Source organism: Onychostruthus taczanowskii, unplaced genomic scaffold (genome assembly GCF_017590055.1).
Source record: "Onychostruthus taczanowskii isolate IOZ18803 unplaced genomic scaffold, ASM1759005v1 scaffold153, whole genome shotgun sequence".
NCBI classification, from domain to species: domain Eukaryota; kingdom Metazoa; phylum Chordata; class Aves; order Passeriformes; family Passeridae; genus Onychostruthus; species Onychostruthus taczanowskii.
The window spans coordinates 251,775-272,280 of record NW_024498719.1 but is presented as its reverse complement, the minus strand read 5'-3'; the positions used below and the strand labels follow the sequence as shown (position 1 = coordinate 272,280).

At 38.2% G+C, this 20,506-nt stretch overlaps 1 protein-coding gene across 2 annotated transcripts in view; it reads left to right on the top strand.

The window, feature by feature from the left end:
- The window catches only part of TMEM117 (transmembrane protein 117), a 179,063-nt gene that overhangs the window by 23,707 nt on the left and 134,850 nt on the right, over positions 1-20,506 (top strand). For both annotated transcript variants that reach the window (XM_041399071.1, XM_041399072.1), the window contains exon 3: positions 1,342-1,474. In XM_041399071.1, the coding sequence (XP_041255005.1) occupies positions 1,342-1,474 (133 nt within the window). The remainder of the gene's footprint in view (positions 1-1,341; positions 1,475-20,506) is intronic.

The following is a 20,506-nucleotide window of genomic DNA, read 5'->3' as shown; positions in this document are numbered from 1 at the left end:
TGCTCTTGTCCCATTGTAGAGCTTCATTCCGCCCCCCCCCCCCCCCCCCCATACCTACATGTCACTTTCTCTGCCTCATGGCTCCCACATCATTCCAAAGTCTCAGCTTTTTCAAAGAACTCTCATCTGCCAGCTGCTTAATCCAGAGCTCACATCCTACCTCTTCAGCCAATAGCCCATGTGTGCTCCAGGTGCTCAAGTCTTCCTCCCCCAAACCTGCATCTCCATCTTCAGCAGCAAATACCAGTCCTGGACTCTTCCTGTCTGCCTGAATGAGCATTTCAAACTTTTCATTATATTCTCCCACTTTATAGCTTTCCTCTGTGTGCAGTCCTAATCAATGCTAAATGTGGATTTGGTAGTTGAACAACCAGCTGAGAGAAATTGGCTCCATCCCAGACCATTTTTTATCTCAGTCTGCTATATCACTTCCTGCCCAGCTCCTCATATGAATTCTGTTGTCCCTGTTTTCACATCTTCTAGCACCAGACTGCTCTGTCTCCTTGGCAGATGCTGTCCTTCACCTTGCTGCTTGAATTGTCCCTTGTCTTCTTGGCTTCTGCTGTGGCAATCTCAGCCTTGCAAAAGAAAATTCTCATCTCTTGTGCTGGTGAGGTTTTCAATACTCTAAACACTTCTCTAAAGGCAGAGATGACAGGGAAGAAAAGCTAGCCCAGGAAAAATATGTTTGCAGTAAAAATATCATAAAAGTTTCACCCAACACCAGTGGCAAGAGTAAGCAGAGCTTCTTTTCCAGCGGCAAGACACACCACTGTTCTTTGAAAAAAGGTATTCTTTGCAGAATAAAGTATAATACCATATGATATGATTAAAGTGATTAGTCCTAAGAAAAACATACAGTACAAGATTCTACACAGAGTCATAATTTGATTACCAAATTAAATTAGGGAAGCAAATAGTATTTGTCAGTGGACATACCTCAAATACTTCACACTGTCTTGGATATGAAAAACTGTCTTGAATATGAAAAAGGAAAATTATGTATGAATCAGTAACCTTTTTTAGCACTTGAAACGCATTGTTATGTCCTGTGGTCTTTCTCATAATCTCTTAAAAATACTGATATTAACGAGTTATTGTTGCTTTTTTCCCTCCCCTTTGGATTGCAAATAATTTGTAATTTTGTAGCAATATCTGTTCATGCTGAACTACAGAAGGGTAGCTCATCTGCACCATGCTAAGTACTTCCTCCTCACACACAGTGGAATAATTTGCTATAGGAAGAAATACAGTTTAGTAGTTTATTTTGGTTTTATGATGGTGTAAACATGTATTTACTGACTGATGAAAATACACCTTCTCATAATTTTTGTACCACAGGTCAGTTGCTCCGCCTGAAAATGTTTCGAGAGGACCATGGGTCTTGGATGACTATGTTCTTCAGTACCATCCTCTTCCTCTTCATATTTTCTCACATTTATAACCTGTTCCTCATTATGGCAGGGAATATGAGGTAGGTTCCACAGCTTATTTTTTCTCTTTTGCTCTAGAATATACTTTACTGTAAACTTTTTTATTTCTCTGCTTTCTGAATTTAGGTAGAATAGTAATTTAATTGGTTAATTAACCCAGAGGATTAAAGTATTAGTTATAAAAAATGGAGTCCTAGACTAATGTTAGAAACTGTTAAATCATAGTACTAATGAATATTATGTCTTTTGAAATTTAAAATTATAGCTAAACAAATTTGATTTCAAGTTAGGGCTGAGTAGTTTACAAGATTAACCATTACCATTGTGCCTGGGGAGGAAGTTTAGAGTTAAAAGTAATTGAAACATCTAAATTTGAGGAAGCTCATGGATATTAAATGGGTAGTAGAGTTCTGTTTTGGTTATGCAAAATAATATTTGCTGATTCAATTTGTTTAGAATATTCTTAATTTTTTTTCCCCATAAGGTGCTCTGACAGAGCAAAATTTGTTTGGCTGAGAGACGAACAACCATCTATTATATATGGATTTATTTTAAATGGACCTCTTTATATTAATTTTCTGTCTTAAAACCTGCTTTCTCCTATTATGTTGACACTTTCATCTGTCGATTTTTCTGAGAAAATCTATATTATTAGTAATCTAATATGTACAAAATTAGTTCATTGGACAAAAAACCCACAGAAATATTGTTTATGAAAAGCAAGATAGCATCTAAAGTCTTCCCAGCAAGGAATAAGAATCCAAAGAACTCATGAATTGAAGAAGAATGCAAGTAATTAAACTCCTTGTTCCTAGCAGAGCATCAGAGCCATACCAACAGACTGTTGATGAGTAATGGGCTGTGGTGTGGTGGCTACAGATTTTAAACATGTCAACAAAAATGTGCAGTGTTCAAGGTCCTGTAAACAATGTGACATAAAGCAAAAGGTGAGTAGGAGGCAGACTGCCTGTCACTGAATGCGCAAAAGCACAGACCAGCTGGGATAATCATGAGATTGTGACATGAAGACTAAAAGTATTGGTTTGAGGCAGGCAGGTAAAGCAGCAGACTCATCGACTGTTTTATGAAACAATCACAGTAATGACGTGGCAAATATGAACACTCAATAACAGGTGGGCTAATTAGGATGAGGAGGCAGGGAGCATTGCAGGTTTCTGGCTCCCCTGTTCACATAGTCATACTATTATTGGTATCATGTTAAGATTTATATTTGGTCTTTCTAATGTTCCATAAACTAAAACCAGCTAGCTGTTAGACAAAGCATTAAGAATCTTGAAAGCCTGACTCATGTCTGGAAATCAGATTTCATTTGTCTGTCCACATTCCTGCTTCCTGTCTCTGTTGCAAGCTTCCATTAGCTGCACTGAAGAGATTGTGTGGCCATCAGCCTGCACATCCATGGAAATAGGCACAGCCTAGTACTAAAATAGCTGTGTCAGACAATGTGCCCTCTTGCTTCTGTGGGGTGAAGCCTCTCCTTTCCTGGAGCTTATGCCCCAGTTCTGGCTGTGTTGTGATTCTTTTGGGTGGTTCACCATAATGTGCTTATGGAATTGCATGGCTTTTTTCAAAGTGGGCTGAGGGCTCTTTACAGACATGTTGGCTCTCCATTCCGGCAAGAAAGCATGTGGAACAGTTTCAGTCTCAAACAGAACTTAAATCATCAGTAAAACAGAGCTCTTGGATCAGTCCTCTCAAGGCTGGGGTAGAACAATGTGTAGTACTTTTGAAAAGAGGGTTTCCACAACAAATGCCAACTCCTCTCTGTTGCCCTAATGAAGCGTTTCAAGGAGTGCATTTTTTTTCCTGAGTAAATATAATCCTTATGAAAGCTATTTGCTTCATGGTTTGTACTTCTGTGCAAAAGAACAGCTCTGTCTGTATCTTTTACCACAGCGCCTTGCTGAAATGATTGTCACCAGAGTGACTGGTTTCCAGGATGAAGGTCAGAGTCTGCCTGCATGGAGGTTGTGGTGTTTGTGGAGAGAAACTGACCTTTGAGCCTGTGGGCTTCTAGGAAACACAGGCATCCCAGATTACACATCATTCAATACAAGGGCTAAGAAAGCCTTCCTGTCTATAAGACTAAGTGAAAAACATTATTTTTTTTCTGCCTTTTTTTTTTTCTTTTTTTTTTTTTTTTTTTTTTTTTGTTTTCTCCTTGCAATATCTCTGGAGCACCTTTCCCTGGGTTCTGGCACCAGAGGGATTCTGACAAGTTTCTTTATGTCAGAAGTTTGGTCTCATCAATAAAAATCCTTTTCTGGCATACAAGTAGTAAAGTCATACATCCTGCATTATGCCAGCATGGATGACTACAGCAAAAGCCTTTTGAGGGCTTGAGAAACCTGTGATTGAAAGCTCTGTCATATAACTATATCTAAAAAAGGCACATTTTACAGTTGCCAAAATTTGGGAGTTTTGTAAAAAGTAATTTTTAAAGGCACTTCACATGTGTCTCAGTGCAGCAAACCTAAAAAAGTGTGAATATATCCCTTAAAAAATGTAGCAGGAGGGACTTGAATTTGCAGGGAAGAGCACAAGCTGAATATTATGTTCAGTTCTGGGCCCCTCACTACAAGAAAGACATTGAGGTGCTGGAGCATGGCCAGAGAAGGGCAGTGAGGCTGGTGGAGGGAGTCATAAGAGAAGTGGCTCAGGGTGCTGGGGTTTGTATAGCCTGGAATAAAGGAGACTTAGGGGAGACCCTGTCACCATCTACAATGACCTGAAAGGAAGCTGTAGTGAGGTGGGGTCCATCTCTTTTCCCAGGCATCTACTGACAGGATGAGAGGGAATGGCCTCAAATTGTACCAGGGTGGTGTGTGTTAGATATTAGGAAAAAAAATACTTCACAGAAAGGGTCGTTGAGCATTGGAAGAGACTGTCCAGGGAAGTGGTGGAATCACAGTCTCTGGAAGTGTTCAAAAGACATGTGTCTCTTGGGGATATGTTTTAGTGGTAAATATGCTGGTTCTCAGTAAACAGCTGGATTTGATGACCATGGAAGACTTTTCCAGTGTTAATGATTCTATAATTATATGAACAAGCTGCTGGTATTTGAATTACATTGTACAGCTGTCTGCTGGGTGAAAGCATGACTATTTTAAATAAAAATTTTGTGACTGATTGGAATGTGTCTTTTAAAATTTAAAGTCACAAGGTTTTGTTTTTTTTTCAGTGATGTTTCCTTTTAGGTACTTCATAATGTAGGGCACTTCACAGTGTAGGGCACTGAACACTAGTGTAAGGTCACTGTTCTTGTAGTCAGAACTGAATATCTGGTGACTATATCTGTTATCAAAATACCATTGATACTTTTTTAAAAAGCGAGGGACTTGGGTGTTCATTTATTATCTCACGTCATTTAGATTCTTGAAATTAAGCAGTGATTTTGAGCTGTGTAACAGATAAGCAATATGGCTTATTGATTACAGGCTGTATTTGAGACATAAATGAAAGGAGGAAACTAAATTTTCTGTATCAAGAAAAGTCTTGTCTTGCGGCAAGCCCACGTGGTGGCAGCAAAGGGCGCAGTTTGAGAAGCTAAATCCCCTGAAAGTATATGGGGATCCTCACTATCAAACTTTTTTTTCTGGGTTTTTCTGTGCCACAAGCAAATTCAGAGCCCTTTATTTATTGTTTCTTTCTTTAAAGGAATTTCAGGTCTGGAAGTGTCCAGGGACTGTCCCGTATTTTTGTTATTTATATGTGACTTTTGCACCCTTGCCATACTGAGGTATTCAAAGTCTGTACCTACTCAATTGAAGTTTTCCCAGCTGTATTGCTTTAATTAGAGAATATATCACCAAAAGGAAACTAATTTTCTCCTTTGGGAGCCTGCATCAGTAAATAATGCTTTGATGCTTAACATTGCAACACAGTGAGGTACTTTTCATATGATGTCCAAAAATCAAAGTTGTGACTGCTTGTGTCCCAAATGTCAGCTGTCTTGTCCTAGATGAAGAGATTTTCCATTGTCCAAAGGATGTCCAGTTGCATCATTATTCAACACTGTAAAGTGTCGTTAAAATAACAGACACAAACCCATTTTCTCTTTAGCTGCAAATTGTCACATCACTGTGGCAATAATAGAAATTGTTTGGGTTGTCTTCTTTGAGTGTTGCATGTGCCAGGAGAGGGTTTGGTGTGAATTTGTTATCTGTGCTGTCAAAAGGTTTTGGTTATTCTTATTAAGCACTAGGAGAGAGCACATGTTTTTTGGTGTAGTTTTATCTTGTCTTACTGCTCATTTCTTTTGCAGAAAAAGTGTGACATTTCAATATATTTTACATTACTTGCAGAAATTCCTTAGGAATAGCAATGCAACTTTAGTTTTAGTTAGGGTGATTTAGTGGATTTGGACCCAATTACAGTCTGCAGCTGACAAATGCCTGTACAGAGGGCTTGCATTTTGTTTGACAAACTGACACAAGGAAACATTTATATATTTAAAAGCTTTCTATTAAATACTTTACCGTTATCCAAATTAGTTACCCCTCCGTTTCCTTTTTCCCCAAGATACAGATTACTGTGTCCCTGGAAATGGGTATTTATTCAAAGCTTAAAAGCTACATGTTGTTCAGGATTCTGTGCTTTAGTTTGTTTGATTGCTCATTAGAGTCAAGGATTAGTCACCATTAGCATAATTTTAGAACAAGGTTTAGGGACAACAAAGATTTGGTCTGTTTTCCTAACCATGGTTACTATTCTACAGAGCTGTGAGGCCCAAAGTGGATCTATATTAGGCCTCCAGTATACTTTCATAGCTGTGTCTACCTGGCCATATGTTTTGGGGGCTTTATGTTGATGTATCCTCTGTGTATATTTGGTGTAGCTGCATATTTATACCGTAGTCATGCTCAATATTTGGCAAAGATTATAGTGTTATACTGTGAGCTTCAGAAAGTTCAAGCTTTTGTGATCTACTGGATGGAAAGGTTCCAAATCTGTAAGGTCTCTATGCTGTTCTCAGACATTAATCCTTTGGGGCCGTCATTCTTTCTCAAAATGTACGTGGAAAACAGGGACTCCCTTAGAATATTTGTAGCTTCTAAGCAGCAAAAACTGTGACAGGTTTACATTATGTAAAAGTATATAGAGGCAGAAAGTTCATTATTTCTTACTGTATTATGGTTATACAAATTATGGGTGTAAAATATTGCTCTAAGAATGCAGTCTGTAAGAGGTTTACCACTTAACCTTTTTACAGCAGGTTGTCCTCCCATCCGGGATCCTAAGGCACGGTGAGATCACAGCAGCAATAGAAACTGTATTTCCCAAGTTACTGTGATTGGAAAGTGTCTTGAGCCAGGATTAGTACTTGAAAATCAAAGTAATTGGAAATTCCAAGCTAGTTCATGGTGTTTCAACCTTTATAGTTAAACTTACCCCCCAAAAAACTTACTGGTCAAAAAGCTAAACTTACTGGTCAAAAAGTACCTCTCCATGTGCTAAATCTCCCCCTTCTGTCTCCTGTGAAGCAGACTTCATCAAAATTTTCCTTCTTCTAAGCCAGGAAACAGCAAAGAATTTAGGTGTAATTACAAGATGATGATTCTGAAAACCCAAACCTTTTAATGACCAAGAAACTCATTCCCCAAACAACACCCTCTGCAGAGAAAGGGCAAAGGACATCTTGCACATCACAAAACAGTTGGCATAGAATCATCATAGATCCCAGGGAGGATGGAATCCCAGGACACCAAAGAGCTCTCTCATCCATAGAACTATCCCAGGACTGCCTGCTGGTTGTTGGTGTCAAAGGCTGCCAAAACTCCTGTGGCATAATTGGCTCTCTCATAATGCAGGTCAATCAGGGTGAGAGCAAAGTTAATCACTTGGATAGAATGACTGAATTAATAGGAATTTTTGGAGAACACCAAACAGTGAGAAAAAAGAATCAAAGCCAAATTATTTTCCTGTTAAATTCTTTTAGATAGCTTACAGGAAAAGGCCAAACCACAGAATGTCAAGTGACACATACCAGTTTTAGAAGGAGTTCTTTGTCATGATAGAGGAAGACAAAGCTTGTGAGTAAAGTACTTGTCATGTGGGCTGACTGAATTAGTCTCAGGTACTTGTAGGTGTTTAAGTAAGAATTATAGTTGTAGCACCGTTGCAAACCCCCCTTCCTCTAAGAGCTTTCTTCCTATTGCCCAAAATCAATGACTATGGTTCCAAGAAGGTTGTCACTGATAAGAGACGCCAGAGGGAAGAACTGCAAGTGCTGAGCACAGCCAGACCTGTTAGCTGTGAGCAGCAAGTACCGAGGATGCTGGAGGCTGTGATGGGAGAAGCATGGGAGAGACAAAGGCATGTCCAGCACCAGAGGGGTCCTGCTCAAACCCAAGACAGAGGGACAGTAGCCCTGTGGCTGTCCTGTGGTGTTGCCATGGTGAGACTGATGTGACTGTGGGAATGTCTTAGGACTTCATAGACTTATAGACCCCTTTCCTCCTTTCAAATGAATATCCTTTCCAGTGCTAGGGATAAATGACCAGGTAAACTGATCACAGCACAATGTTGTTTAAACCTTATGCAAAAGCAAATTGATGGTGCTATTATGAATTTTCCTATTTCACACCCTCTGTATTGAATTGACATGTAGACATTGAGAGTGTTTTCCCTTAACCACACTAACCTTGCTGCTGTGGCATTGTCCAGTAGGATTATGTGCAAATGCTCTGCTCCAGCAGCTCTCTTGCCATTTCAGGAGCTATAGCATTGATGCTGTGTTCACTTCTCGTTTTCTTTGCCCATGACACACACGAGTTGGGTTCCCTGAAGACTGAAAAATACTTTTCTCTAGCCCAGATTATTGAGTTCCAAAGAGAAAAACAGTCTGGGGGACAAGTTAGTGGGTTGCCCTTTGTTTGCAGCTCATGAGCTGAGGCCACATGTCTGAGGGTAATATCTCTGCGTAGAAGGTCCAAAGACACCTCCTGAGGCCTGTTAGGATATAGTACTTTTGGAATGGCCTGAGCAAAGCATAGTTTCTTCTTGTATAGGATATCATGTCTTTAGGTCATCTCACCTTGAACTAGAAATTCTGTAAAGCTGCAATCTGCACCTTGTAAGAGGTTTTTCCTTTGCCAGGGAAACCTAAAATTGAGGTCTATCTTCTGAGACCTACTGCCAATTTCCATTAGCTGAGGAGATGGTCCATTAATGTATTGTTTGCTTTCAGCTTACAGGAGGACATTGAGATAAACAGTGTTTCAAAAATAGAAATTTAATAATGAAAACTTCCATAAAAATCAGTTTTTTAAGAAGAAAAGGCTTGACACTTTTTATCCTTCATTTTGACTGACAGCACTGAAGATAAGGGTTCTATTCCAGGAGCAAGCACCTGGAATAGAAAATTCTGTAGCCCAGCTGCCACCCTAGTAAGACATTTCCTTGCTCTAGGTACTGCTGCTGTATTCTCCTTTTTGTCATCAGAGCAGAACTGGGGAGAGGAGCCCACCTGTCCCCAGCATGCCTGCCAGCAGCGAGGTAGGTGGCAGTAGCAGATGGGCGGCAGCCTGTTTCCCAGCCCTGATGGAGGGCAGGCTGCAGTTGGGATGGAGGCTGCTGAACACGAAAGCCTAGCAGGGAAGGGAAAGAATTGGAAAGTGCAGGAAGAAATGTTGCAGGCGTTTGGTCTCCCCTGGCAGCGGCGGCAGCAGCTGGTGCGATTCAGAGGGATTTGGCCCACGTGGTGCTTTGAGCTCCCACGGTAACACAGGATGGTGGGCTCTGCCCTTCCCACACTCCTGGGTACATCAACTGCCTTCTGTTTGCACCCACTGCTTGTGTGAATTAAATTGAACATTTGAGGTAATTCTTGCCAGATTATAGCCCTAATGCCATAAAGCCATTAGTTAACCTGCTCTTGCTAGAGAGGGCAATTTGAAGTATCTGGTTTTTCACTGGTTAGTAGTACAGGGGATAATGGAAGGAAATAGAAAAACAGGTTTGCTTTCTGAAATATGAATTGAGCTTTTTTAAAACATTTGAGATGGCAGTCCCTCCCAAAAGTACATGCATTTGTATGACACATTTTATTGTCATCTTGAAAAATCACTGCACAGACATTTTTATTGAAATGTCTGAATTTAGCAAGTGTTAATACATGTCTCTCTATTGCTTTATCTGATGGTGAAACCCTAAAAACACAACTGTAACAAAAATAAGTAGTCAATTTAAAAAATATTTACCTGCACTTTTCAGCAATTGCCTGTTTTCTAGGTCTTCTTAAAGAGAATCTCTAACGTGATGTAAATAAAACAGTCCTTTAGTAATTAACCTGCATGGTTAATGCAGGTTTTTTTTAAAGCAGGGTATCGCTTGTAGGTGACACCTCTTCATTAATATGTTCATACCTCTACAAATCAGCAGACTAAGAAACGTGCTTCTACATAGGAAGTTATAAATGTTTGATGCCAATTAAAAATGGACTACCTTTTTTCCAAACTAGAAAATGTGGTGGGTTTTTTTTTAATCAAAGTCTTCTGAGTTTTTTTCTACCCAGGCTTATGAATTCTAACATTTTGTTTGTAAAAGGGCAGCTACAAACAGTTTTTGAGTTTCTAGAAAACCCTCAGGTATATTCCAGTGAGAGAAAAAAGGTTAAAAATATCCAAGTGTTTTAATCTCCACAAATGACGTGGACAGACTGGAATTAGTTACCAGATTGTAAAGGGCACAAATTAAGGTGGTAGAGCAATACTCTATCTCATTCCTGCTACTTGCATTATTTTATCTGAAACTTACCCAGGTTAGTCTAAAATGAAACTAGCAGTATTTTCAATATGGAATTGGACTTGACAATATGCATAAGGAACCTCCATACAAGGCCCCCAACAAGAAAGAAGACAGTAAATTTGTGGAGGGAGGAGAAAGTTTCAAGATTTGATAAAGAAATTTTAATCTGCAAAAGTACTCAGGACTTTAAAGGCATTCTTACTTTATTTTTTTCCCAGTTGATTACTCAGATTGCTGTTTTTTTCCCTCTGTGAGTCTTTGTGCCAAATCTTGAGTTCTTTAATCAGAATACACACTAGATGATCCAGGAATTTTTTGCTTGCTAGTAGCTGCAGCCTCCACTTTCTTTTGCATGTTAACAAGAAATAGTGTCTTAGAATGTCTTCAGTGTTTTTCACAGCATTACACATTTTGAGCATTTCCCTACTACAATTATCTATAGGTTTTGAAGAAGATTATTTGAATTGTTGTGTAGTAACAGTGTACAAAGTTTTGAGGCAGGAATTACTCCCATCCTTTTATTTATTTATTTATTTGTGCCAGAACTGCTTATTCTGTAGTTTCAGCACCCAAAGGAACTTCACATTCAAATAATTAGTGAAAGCACCAGTTACAGCAAATTGAAGAAGATATTTTCAATAAAACATTGAATACTTACTGTAAAAATTTAACAAGCAGTCTAAAATTCAAGAATTCAAAAATAATTTGGAATAACATACAGATAACTACTTATGATAGTACCAGATGGCAGAAAAAAAATTGCTAAATTAAAGAGCTTTTTAATAATTAATGTGCCAAAAGCTTTCTCTATGCTATCATTCTTCAATTAAATTTAGTGGTAAAGCTTTAAAATTAGTGTGAAAGTTTCAGTATTATTTAGACAAAATGCAGTTACATCCATCCATTCTTGTCCATTCTGTAGTAATATTCTGTGAAAGAAGAAATGGACAGTATATATTAGTATGCGTTTGTGAATTGGTACCTGTGTGTGTGTGTGTGTGTGTGTACATATATATATATATATATGTAGAATCAGAGGAATTGTGATATGTTGCTGTTTCTGAAAAGAATGAAAAGATACTCTTTTAATTCTATAGGCATATAGCTTTCCTTAAATGCATTACTGGCTGTAGTTATTTAAAGAATTTTTCTCCTTTTTTAAAGTAAGTAAAACTTTTAATGCAATTCACCATTTTAGGAATGAAAGAACTTAAAAATAGCTGAGTGCAAGAATTCTGAATTTGCAAGATGAAGTCTTACTCACATAGGCATGCAAAAAAGTTAATGTAACTTAGGATACAAACATTTTCCAATCCCAAATTCTCCATGCAAAGATGCCTTACAGAAAATCTCTAAGTACAGGTTAGAAATGTTTTGCAACTTACCAAAGTTCATCTAGGAAAGCATTGGATAGGAATTTATTTTTAGAGACATTTTTGCTGTAAGAGAATCAGCATGACTGTGATTGAGAGCACTGCTGGTTGTAAAAATTATGATGAAACATTGAAAATGACACGGTTAGAATATATCTAAATGGAATCAACCTGTAAAATGAATTGTGATAAAATGACCTTCAGTGACACATGCTCTGAAAAGTAGAGTCAAGATGCACAACGGGTTCTGCCTCTTCCAGGTGACCCATTGTAATACCTCAAGTCTGTCTAATGCATAATGGTAACTGAGAACATAAATTGGTGCTAGGTAACAGCAGCATTTGACATGTGCAATTAGTCCTACAGAGATGAATAAATGAGAACAGACTCAAAAGAACCTTCTCCTAACCTTGAAATGCTTGTGAGGCTAAGAAAGGGAATATTCCTTTAGTACTCTGCAGTAGCAGCAGGGTGATGCCTTGCTCTGTATGAAGTACAGTGAGGGACCTTGCAGAGGGCTTTTGTTTTTGTCCTAGAGGAGTGAAGGCTGGTTCTGTGCACTCCCTGGGTGACAAGTCCACCCTGGAGCAGTGTGACAGCACAGGCAGAAACCTGCAGTTGTGACTGTGACAGCAGCTATGAGTGACCTGTGTGTGCTGTGCTTCCTGGGCTTAGAACTGAGGCTTGCAAGACTGGCTTGGGACTGAGGAAAAACAACAACAACAACAACAAAATAAACACCAGATTAGAGACTTCTGAAACATATCACAAAAGCCTGAAATTTTCCAGGGCTGAAAATACTCTTCTTAACCTCTGGTCATATATCATCAGGTAGCACTTGGGGTCACAAAGATATTTGCTAGTCTTTTTCAGAACAGTTTTCTCACAACACTTACCTACTAGAAGTATTTCACACTGAAATGATTTCCATATATGCCTACAATAAGGTGAATGGAATTAGGATAGGAAAAATGAAGAAAAAACGTCCCTGCCAGTACGGGGACACCAAAATTCTATAAGCTGGAGCATAACACCATCACAAGCCACCCACCTATGATCAGTTCTTGTGACTCAGAAACTCTGATCTTTTTAGATATTTCAGTTTTGGACTTTTTCAGGTAAGAACTGTCTACCTCTGAAGGAACTGTAGAGTAAATGCTCAGTTCTCATATTGGTAGGGTTGAGGAAAACCTTGCTTTTAATCTATTGCTGAAAGCATCCCTGAGACAGGGCTTACCCCAGGGTATTTCCACACAGTGGATGTTAAGATCCAGGTTCTCATAGTTTTGTTTTGCCTTATGTTGCAGCTCCATAAATGCAACATAAGCATTAAAGGAGCAGAGTGCACACAGTGTCAGAGATATGTCTTGAATTTTGTAGCTCTGAACATTGCAAAAAATTGAATGTTCTCATCTGGTTTTACTAGTTACAACTGTTTTTAATTTAAAATGAGAACAGAGTGAAAATGGCTATTAAAGAAAATTGTTTACCACACAGTTATTCCCAGGATTTATACATTAAAATTACAGTAGGCTGAGGTAGAAATTTGAAATGTTTTTAGGACCTCTGTTATGCTTAACCTAAGTTTTCCACTTTCACCCCTTCTTCTCACCTTTCCTGGAAAAAGAAAGCCAAAGAAGGAACTTTGTTGTGTCAGACTTCATGATGGCAGGGGGACTGGGAGCACACTGTTTAAGATGATTCATTGCAAAATAGTTTAAATAGATCATGATTTTGTGAAGGTCTGCAGTTTCCTGGTGTTTTTTTGAAACAAAAGTGACCATGGTTAAAAAATTCCTGTATGTAAGTCACTTTGTCCATTAAAGGTTAAGAAAGAAGCTAGGTGCATCTTGTTACAGAGAAAAAAGTTGTGAAGGAGTATTTAAGATGCTGAGTATATCAGGTTTTAGTTGAATCAGGTTTTAGTATGATTTAAGAGGTCTGAAGTGGCAAAGTGTAGTCTCAAGAGAAGGAAGAGAATATTAAGTGTCCATCAGGGAATGTTTCTGGAAGACACAGCCTTTGAAAAGGGACCCAGTTCCCTAAGCCAGCTAGATTAGAAAAATACATGATATACTGCCTCTTACACCTGTTTGCAGCTCACTGCTGGCATCTGAGAAGGGAGCCTGGCCTTCATTCTCTTATCTACCAGCCCACCTTTCCAGGTGTGCCCAAACATGCTGCCCTTTACTGGCGCTTCCAATTCAAAACAAACAGCATAGATTGCACACAGAAGTGAAAAGCAGTGAAAGGTAGAAACCCATTCTTTCTGTTGGGGTTTTTTGGGTCCCAATGAAAATTTCCAATCAGTTTCTGTTTTCTTCACACTGGTTTCCTGCTCTATAATTTTCAGGCTGGGAAATTCAATAAGAAAAATACATTTTGTTCATTGGATATTAGAGAAAGGCTTTTTTGGGAGTGGGGTGGGGTGGGTCATCATGATAAGGAAAACAGGGTAGATGGAGCACAGTTGTCAATACCTGTACCTCTCTAGCTGGTGGTTCATGCAGAGATTTTTTGCTTCCATGAAAACTACACTGAAATTGTAAAATAAGAATTAAGACAGCTAGAGGGCACTGTGGCTAAACATTTGTAATCTGCTGTTTAACAAGGCCTGATTTATTTGCCAGGCATAAACTGTAAATTGAAATTAACAATAGCTTTAAAGTTACCCCTCATGTCTTTTGTCATATGTAAAAATGCATCAAAATTACTGTCTTTCATTCAATGAGCTTTTGAATGAAGAGACAAAAATATACAGAACTGAATATTATTTAAGTCCCACAAAAGAATATATTGACTATAAACTATATGGCTGTTTACAGTACCATCTGCACATTTTCAGATGGTGAAATCGTCTATCCATTACTCACATTTGTCTAATTGATAAATAATTTTAAGGAAGTTGGTATAGTATGTTATACTAAAATCTTTATGTATGTGAATAAGTGACAGATGACATATTGCTATATATGTCAAAACTTGCTTCCCTGAGGAGAAATTCAGTATAGTACATAAAATATTGCTTTTTGAGTTTGTTTGGTCATTAGTCTGAATGTTTAGGAAACTAAATAAAGCAGTAATAATTTTCTGTCACCTGCTCAGTTCCCTCACACAGAACTAGCAATATTTCAGCTGTGAGATGTATCTCTTGAAAATCTTAACAAAGAAAGGTTCCAGACTTTGGCTTACTGAGAATGGCAACCTCTGAACACACAAGGCTGGATTTAGAATCAGATTCTGTTGTATTGATTTCTTTGAGGAATGCCTTAGCTCTCCTGTGACCTCATTTAAACCAGTAGAACAGCCTACTGTGAATTGGTTCTCATGTGAGTAAAGTACACCAAGCTTGTCTGTAGCTCATCTGCTATGAATTAGTCATTCAGGTGCCAGATAAGCCACTCTAAATCACAAGGTAATCTCTGCTGCATAAGTGATACATGCACAGCTAATGGAAAAAAATATGTAATCTTTACAAAATATGTTTTTAAATGTATACAGAAAAGTGTATTGAGACATGCAAGGCTGAGATGAAATTTAAAATTAGTGATTCAGAGCACTAGGTTTTGCTTTCTGGATCAAAATGTTGAAAATCAAAGGATGTATAACATTATTTTTCACAGTTCCAGAGTTCTTGGCTTAACACTTCATCATGATGCAAAATGGCTATGTCTAAGGTTCATTAATGCAAAGTTTACATCTGATATGTCTGAATGCTTTTATCTACATAAATCACATACAGTTAACTGCTGTTATTTAATTGCACCATCTATTTGATGGAATCATTTATTAATCCCACCTAATTGTGTGTGTGCTGGTAACTATTATCAGTTGTGCAGTTCAGCTGGGATTAGTTTCATGCTGGGTGTTGCAGCTGCACTATGACTCAACTCCTCTCTTTTGTCTCTGATTTATTCAGGGAGATGACAGTATGGACAACAGCTGAGCCAGTTAGCGGTCTTGGGTTTATTGGTGACTTGAATGCATGCTCGAGGCAAAGATAAAGTGATTTCTGTCCTAAGGGAGTAAGCTTTTTCCGTTTTGGGCTGCTTATGGTTGAGCTTATTCCTGATTTTTGGACTTGTTTTTTTCAGTGTCATTGAAGAATGTGTGTCTGCGCCTTTACAGCAGCACTAAGTATGTCCTGTAGAACATCTGAATTTCCAGTAGGTTTGCAAACATTAAATATCAATATTGAATTGCTGTCACCCTACCTATAGTTATTCTACTTCTCTGGCTAGGGCAGAAAGTATGCTTTAAAACTGTTAATTGGAACCCACTGTGCTGACTTAAAAAAATGGTTGCACTAAGTGTATTAAGTTCAAAATTTTAAAGATTTTATACCATATTAAGCATCAGTAGTTTTAAATGAAGCTGATTCTTATCAGTTTGATTGTTCCTTACTTTCAATGAGAAAATTGTATCATATACAGGAAAAAAAAAATGAATGTTTAATGAGGTAGGTATGAAAAAATCAGATTGACCTGCTCAAATCCTTAGATTACAGGGAAACTACCCTGGTAATTGATGAGAGGATAATTGATTCCTCTCATTAAAATCCAGAGTCTTAAGGTAAAAGTTAACTCTCTATATTAATGCTTTGTCAATTCTAAGCTATGTTTGAGGCAATTTAACATACAATGGATTGATTTTCAGTCTTGTACCTTCCTCTGTCCAGCAGGAAACTTGTTTGGCTCCCCTCTGTCTTGTGGTATAAAGATCAAAGCAAGAGTAACTCAGGGATTCAGTACAGTGCAGGTTTTAAATAAAAGTCCTCCTATCAGTTCATTCTGCAAAGCACATATTTCATAAGTGTAATTTTGTATAATCCCAGAAGAATACAAAGAACTGTTTTTCCTTTATTATTAAGGAAAATTAATGTGAACTAGGAGAGTTATTACTCTGCAGCTATTTTTTGTAACTACTTAAACTGTGGTTTCATGTATGTGTAATGAAACCTGAAAATTGATTTTATTCTGATTATTTGATAATCTTTTAACCCAGCAAGCAGTTTTCATCCCTGTAATAATTCCATGTCAATGTACTGTACATCTAGGTATTGTAAGACCAAATGTAGAGAAACAGCTTCTCTTACACCTGTTCTTTCCTTGTTTATGCATCATAGTCAAATAGATGGTTTGAAAGGCAGGATGGATCCAAGTCTGATTTACACTGTTAAAATCTTTCCCAGGTAAATGAAGACACACAGAGATTTATTGTCAGCCTGTGTATCAGTTTCCTGTCTTGTGTGTAGGTGGCATTTATGTGGGTATGAGTGTCCAGTCACCGAGTTCTCACCACACTGCAGCCACTGATTCAGGTGAAAGCCCTCCCTTCACCCACTCCTAGGAACGAGCCTGCTTCTCATCTGCTGAGCTTTGTCTGGGAAGATGTTATTTACCCTTATCCAGTCCAGCTGCCTGTATGTTAGGGCCATTAGATATCACCTTGTTCTGAATATCAATGAGCTTGGCAGAGCTCAAATATCCTCCACCAGAGTCCTCTGTTGTTAACACACACTAGAACTGCAATATGTGCTGAAAGAGAAGGTGTTTGGGGCACCTGGCACCCTCAGTGTTTTGGTTGCTTCCATCAGTGCTCATCGATGGAATGCCGGGATACACTTTGCACTGCTCAACTTCATTCCTGTCTTTTGTTTTTTTTAAGCCAGAAGGACTTCCAGTTTAAACCTCTACTGATGTCTGTAAGAAAAGTGCCTTTGTTTTGAAGGAGAACTACTGTCATCTCTGTCCTGCTGTGTACACTGCATGGCATGAGCTATTCCTGGAGCTACAGGAAGATAGGAGAATAATGAAACTTGTAGGCTCCATAGGTGGGTGCCTTGGAGGCAAAGCACGGTAGTTGGCTTCCTGTAACTTGCTTGTAACTTGCTATATATGATAAACAGATACTGAAATTAGTGCAAGTCAAATGCCCTCAGTGCCCCGCAGCTGACTGTGCTGCAAGAGCAAGGGAAGGAGATAGCAGTAAGATTTGTGCAGGAGAGGCACAAAGCTGAGGGAGGATGTTTGAATCCCCTACACTGGCACTCCCCATGCCAGTAAGGAAATTCAGAGACAGTAGTCACTTTTGGGTTTAATGTATTCCTGTTCAATAGGGTTTTTTTCACACAGAATTGAGTTTCCTTCATCCATGAGTTTCTCACAATGTTCACTAGGGACTTTTGAAGGTGTTTACAGTTATGGGTGATTGTCTTGTTCCCTACTGCAGGCATTTGTTGTTCAATAGGAGCTGTTTCTTTGTTTTGCTTATTTTCCCCCCCTGGTTTGCTTTATACAATACCTTTTTTTTTTTTTTTTTTTTTTTTCCTTTCTCATTGCTGCATTGTAATAACTAAAAGTGGCCTAAACTACTAAACTCATTAAAAATTCAGTATCCTGACAGTTTCCAGATAGTTCTAAAATGAAAAGATATTATTTGGAGTGTCTTAAAGGGGTCTGTGTTGATGTTTGCCCTGCTTGGTGTCTGGAGAAGTGTACTGGAAAGGAGCAGAATAGCAAAGGTTGTGATGGTCCCAAGTTATTCAGTGTAGCAAAAATGAAAGCTCACTGCAGAGATATGGAAGGATTTCACAATACTAAGTTAGTAGATGACAAAATGGCAGGTGACAAGCTATTGCCTCTCAGGACACGGCTCAGAGTGAATATAGGTGGTTGTATAAAAACTGTCTGTGCAAAGGTGAGCAGAGGGCAAGGAAGTGAATGTAAAGAAATACTAGAAAAAGAGCAGAGAACTAGGAATTGCATATAGAACAAAGCAGAAATTATTGGGCAACTCCTCCTGTTGGTAATGCTCCTGCATCTTGAATAATACACATGGTTCTGCTCCCCCTTCAGAAAATAGTACAAAGAGCACAAGGATGCATAAAGAAGTGCAGCAAGGATGGTCAATGGAACACCTTCTATATTACAAGCTGTGAAATAGACTAAGTCTATGAAAAGATTTATAAATTAATGGATGGCGTTGAGCAAATTAACTAATTAAACTGTTTATCCTCCTATAAAATTTAGACTATATCAAGTGATATCAAAAACATGCTGTGGAACTCACTGCCATAGAAAGCTGCAGATATCTGTGTAGATGAAAAAGCAATTAATAAACTCATGGAACAAGAATATGCTAGACTTTTACACACAGTGTTATCACATTTGTCAGAGAAAGTCCCTGAAAGTCCTCCCATCTGGGAGTCTGTAATAGAGAGGTACCACCACCTACGGGGTTTCTCTATTCTAATACTTTCCTTGGCCATCTTACAGGGGTGAAATATTGGGATAGACAGGTGTTTGGAAAAGTAGAGCCATTATTGTTATATCCTACAGCTTTGGTAGTGTGTGTCTCTCAAATGTTTGATCATAATAAAAGAGATATTTTAAAAAAATTTGTGTTTGCATTAAGCTGTGTAAAAACACACAGAAGAATGTTACAGATCACATATCCAATGTGCCCTTTCTAGAATTCTCTGAAAACAAATTTGATATTTTTTGAAGTTTCTTCTAAGTAATCTCATGAAGGATAGAAATTCTCTTCCAGATACCATAAGGAGTGATGACCTGAAAAATCTGGAAATGCTTTGGCACTGAAAGGAAACGTAGCAAGAAAATGGGGAAAGAAGTGTATATAGACTTACAAATAGGAAAACTGGTTAAAAATGCTGGCCTGAGTTTATGGCCATCTGAGATTCTGTTTGTGTGTCTAATTCTATTTGGGATTCTGTTTCTCTGCTATTCTCTTTGGAATAGTAGCTTTTGATTCAGTATATATTATTTAAGAGTTGCAGCAAGTAAAGGGGCGGGTGTATCAAACTTAACCAAATATCCATCAGAGATGGAATGAATATTTTGTCATTCTTACAGTGCTGCTAAACATATAGGAAGGATCATATGCAAAATGTAACAAAGCTACAAAAGAGTAAGTGAGATTGTGAATTGCTAAAGTGTTATGTGAGAGAGATATCAAAGGTTAGTGAATGCTTCATAAAGATATTTCAGTTTTGTCAGCAAACTAATGAATTGACATCTGTCAGATTGTTTACTACTCCTTTAGCATTAAAGCTTGCTCTTTCCTTTAAAAGGCACAGGTAGTGAAAGAAACATGTGAAACATGTACTTAAGAAAGTGAAAACAGAAAGGTGTTTTGAAGGTTTTTTTTGTGGTACAGCAGAGATAACATTGTACATTTATTGTGGTACACTGTATATTCTAGTTCTGTCCAAATCCTTCTGTTAACAAATCTGTTCTAAAGACAAGGTTTCATTCAGTCTGTCTTCAGTTCATTCATTCACTCATACAGCACCTAACAGACACTGGACTGAATATTTTCAAATGTTTTCTCTACAGTCGTAAATTATTAGCTAAATAAGCCATCACTACCCTGACCCCAATGAGTGACATCATGTTATAAATATCCAAAGAAGGAAACATTGGAAACCTTGACAGTATAAATCAGCTCCTCTCAGTTTCTCTGACACCCACAAACACACATACGCATGTGTTGTGGATCACATGAAACATTCAAATCCTTAAAGCAGTTCAGTATCCATTTTTATATTTGCAATTTTTATACTGTTTATCACCATAAGAGTACACATATTATGGTGTTGTTTTTCCAAATCCTGTAGGTAACACATTTTGTTGCGTGTTACTAGTATAATTTTGGTTTTGTTGTCAGACTGCTAAATGACAGTGAAATGTCTGCAGTATGCATAAAACAGCATCTTGTAATAGTCTGCAAGTCCCATGTGAGAGCTGAAGATGAATACATTTAAAGTTGCAGCAGTATAGCCTGAAAAACTGTTATCAAAAATCTGATTGTGATGTGTGCATCTACTGCTTTTTGACATGCCTGTGTGCATGTTGATGTAAATCTTCCATGAAGACTGGTGACAGTATTATGACCTGCAGTTAGCAGCTC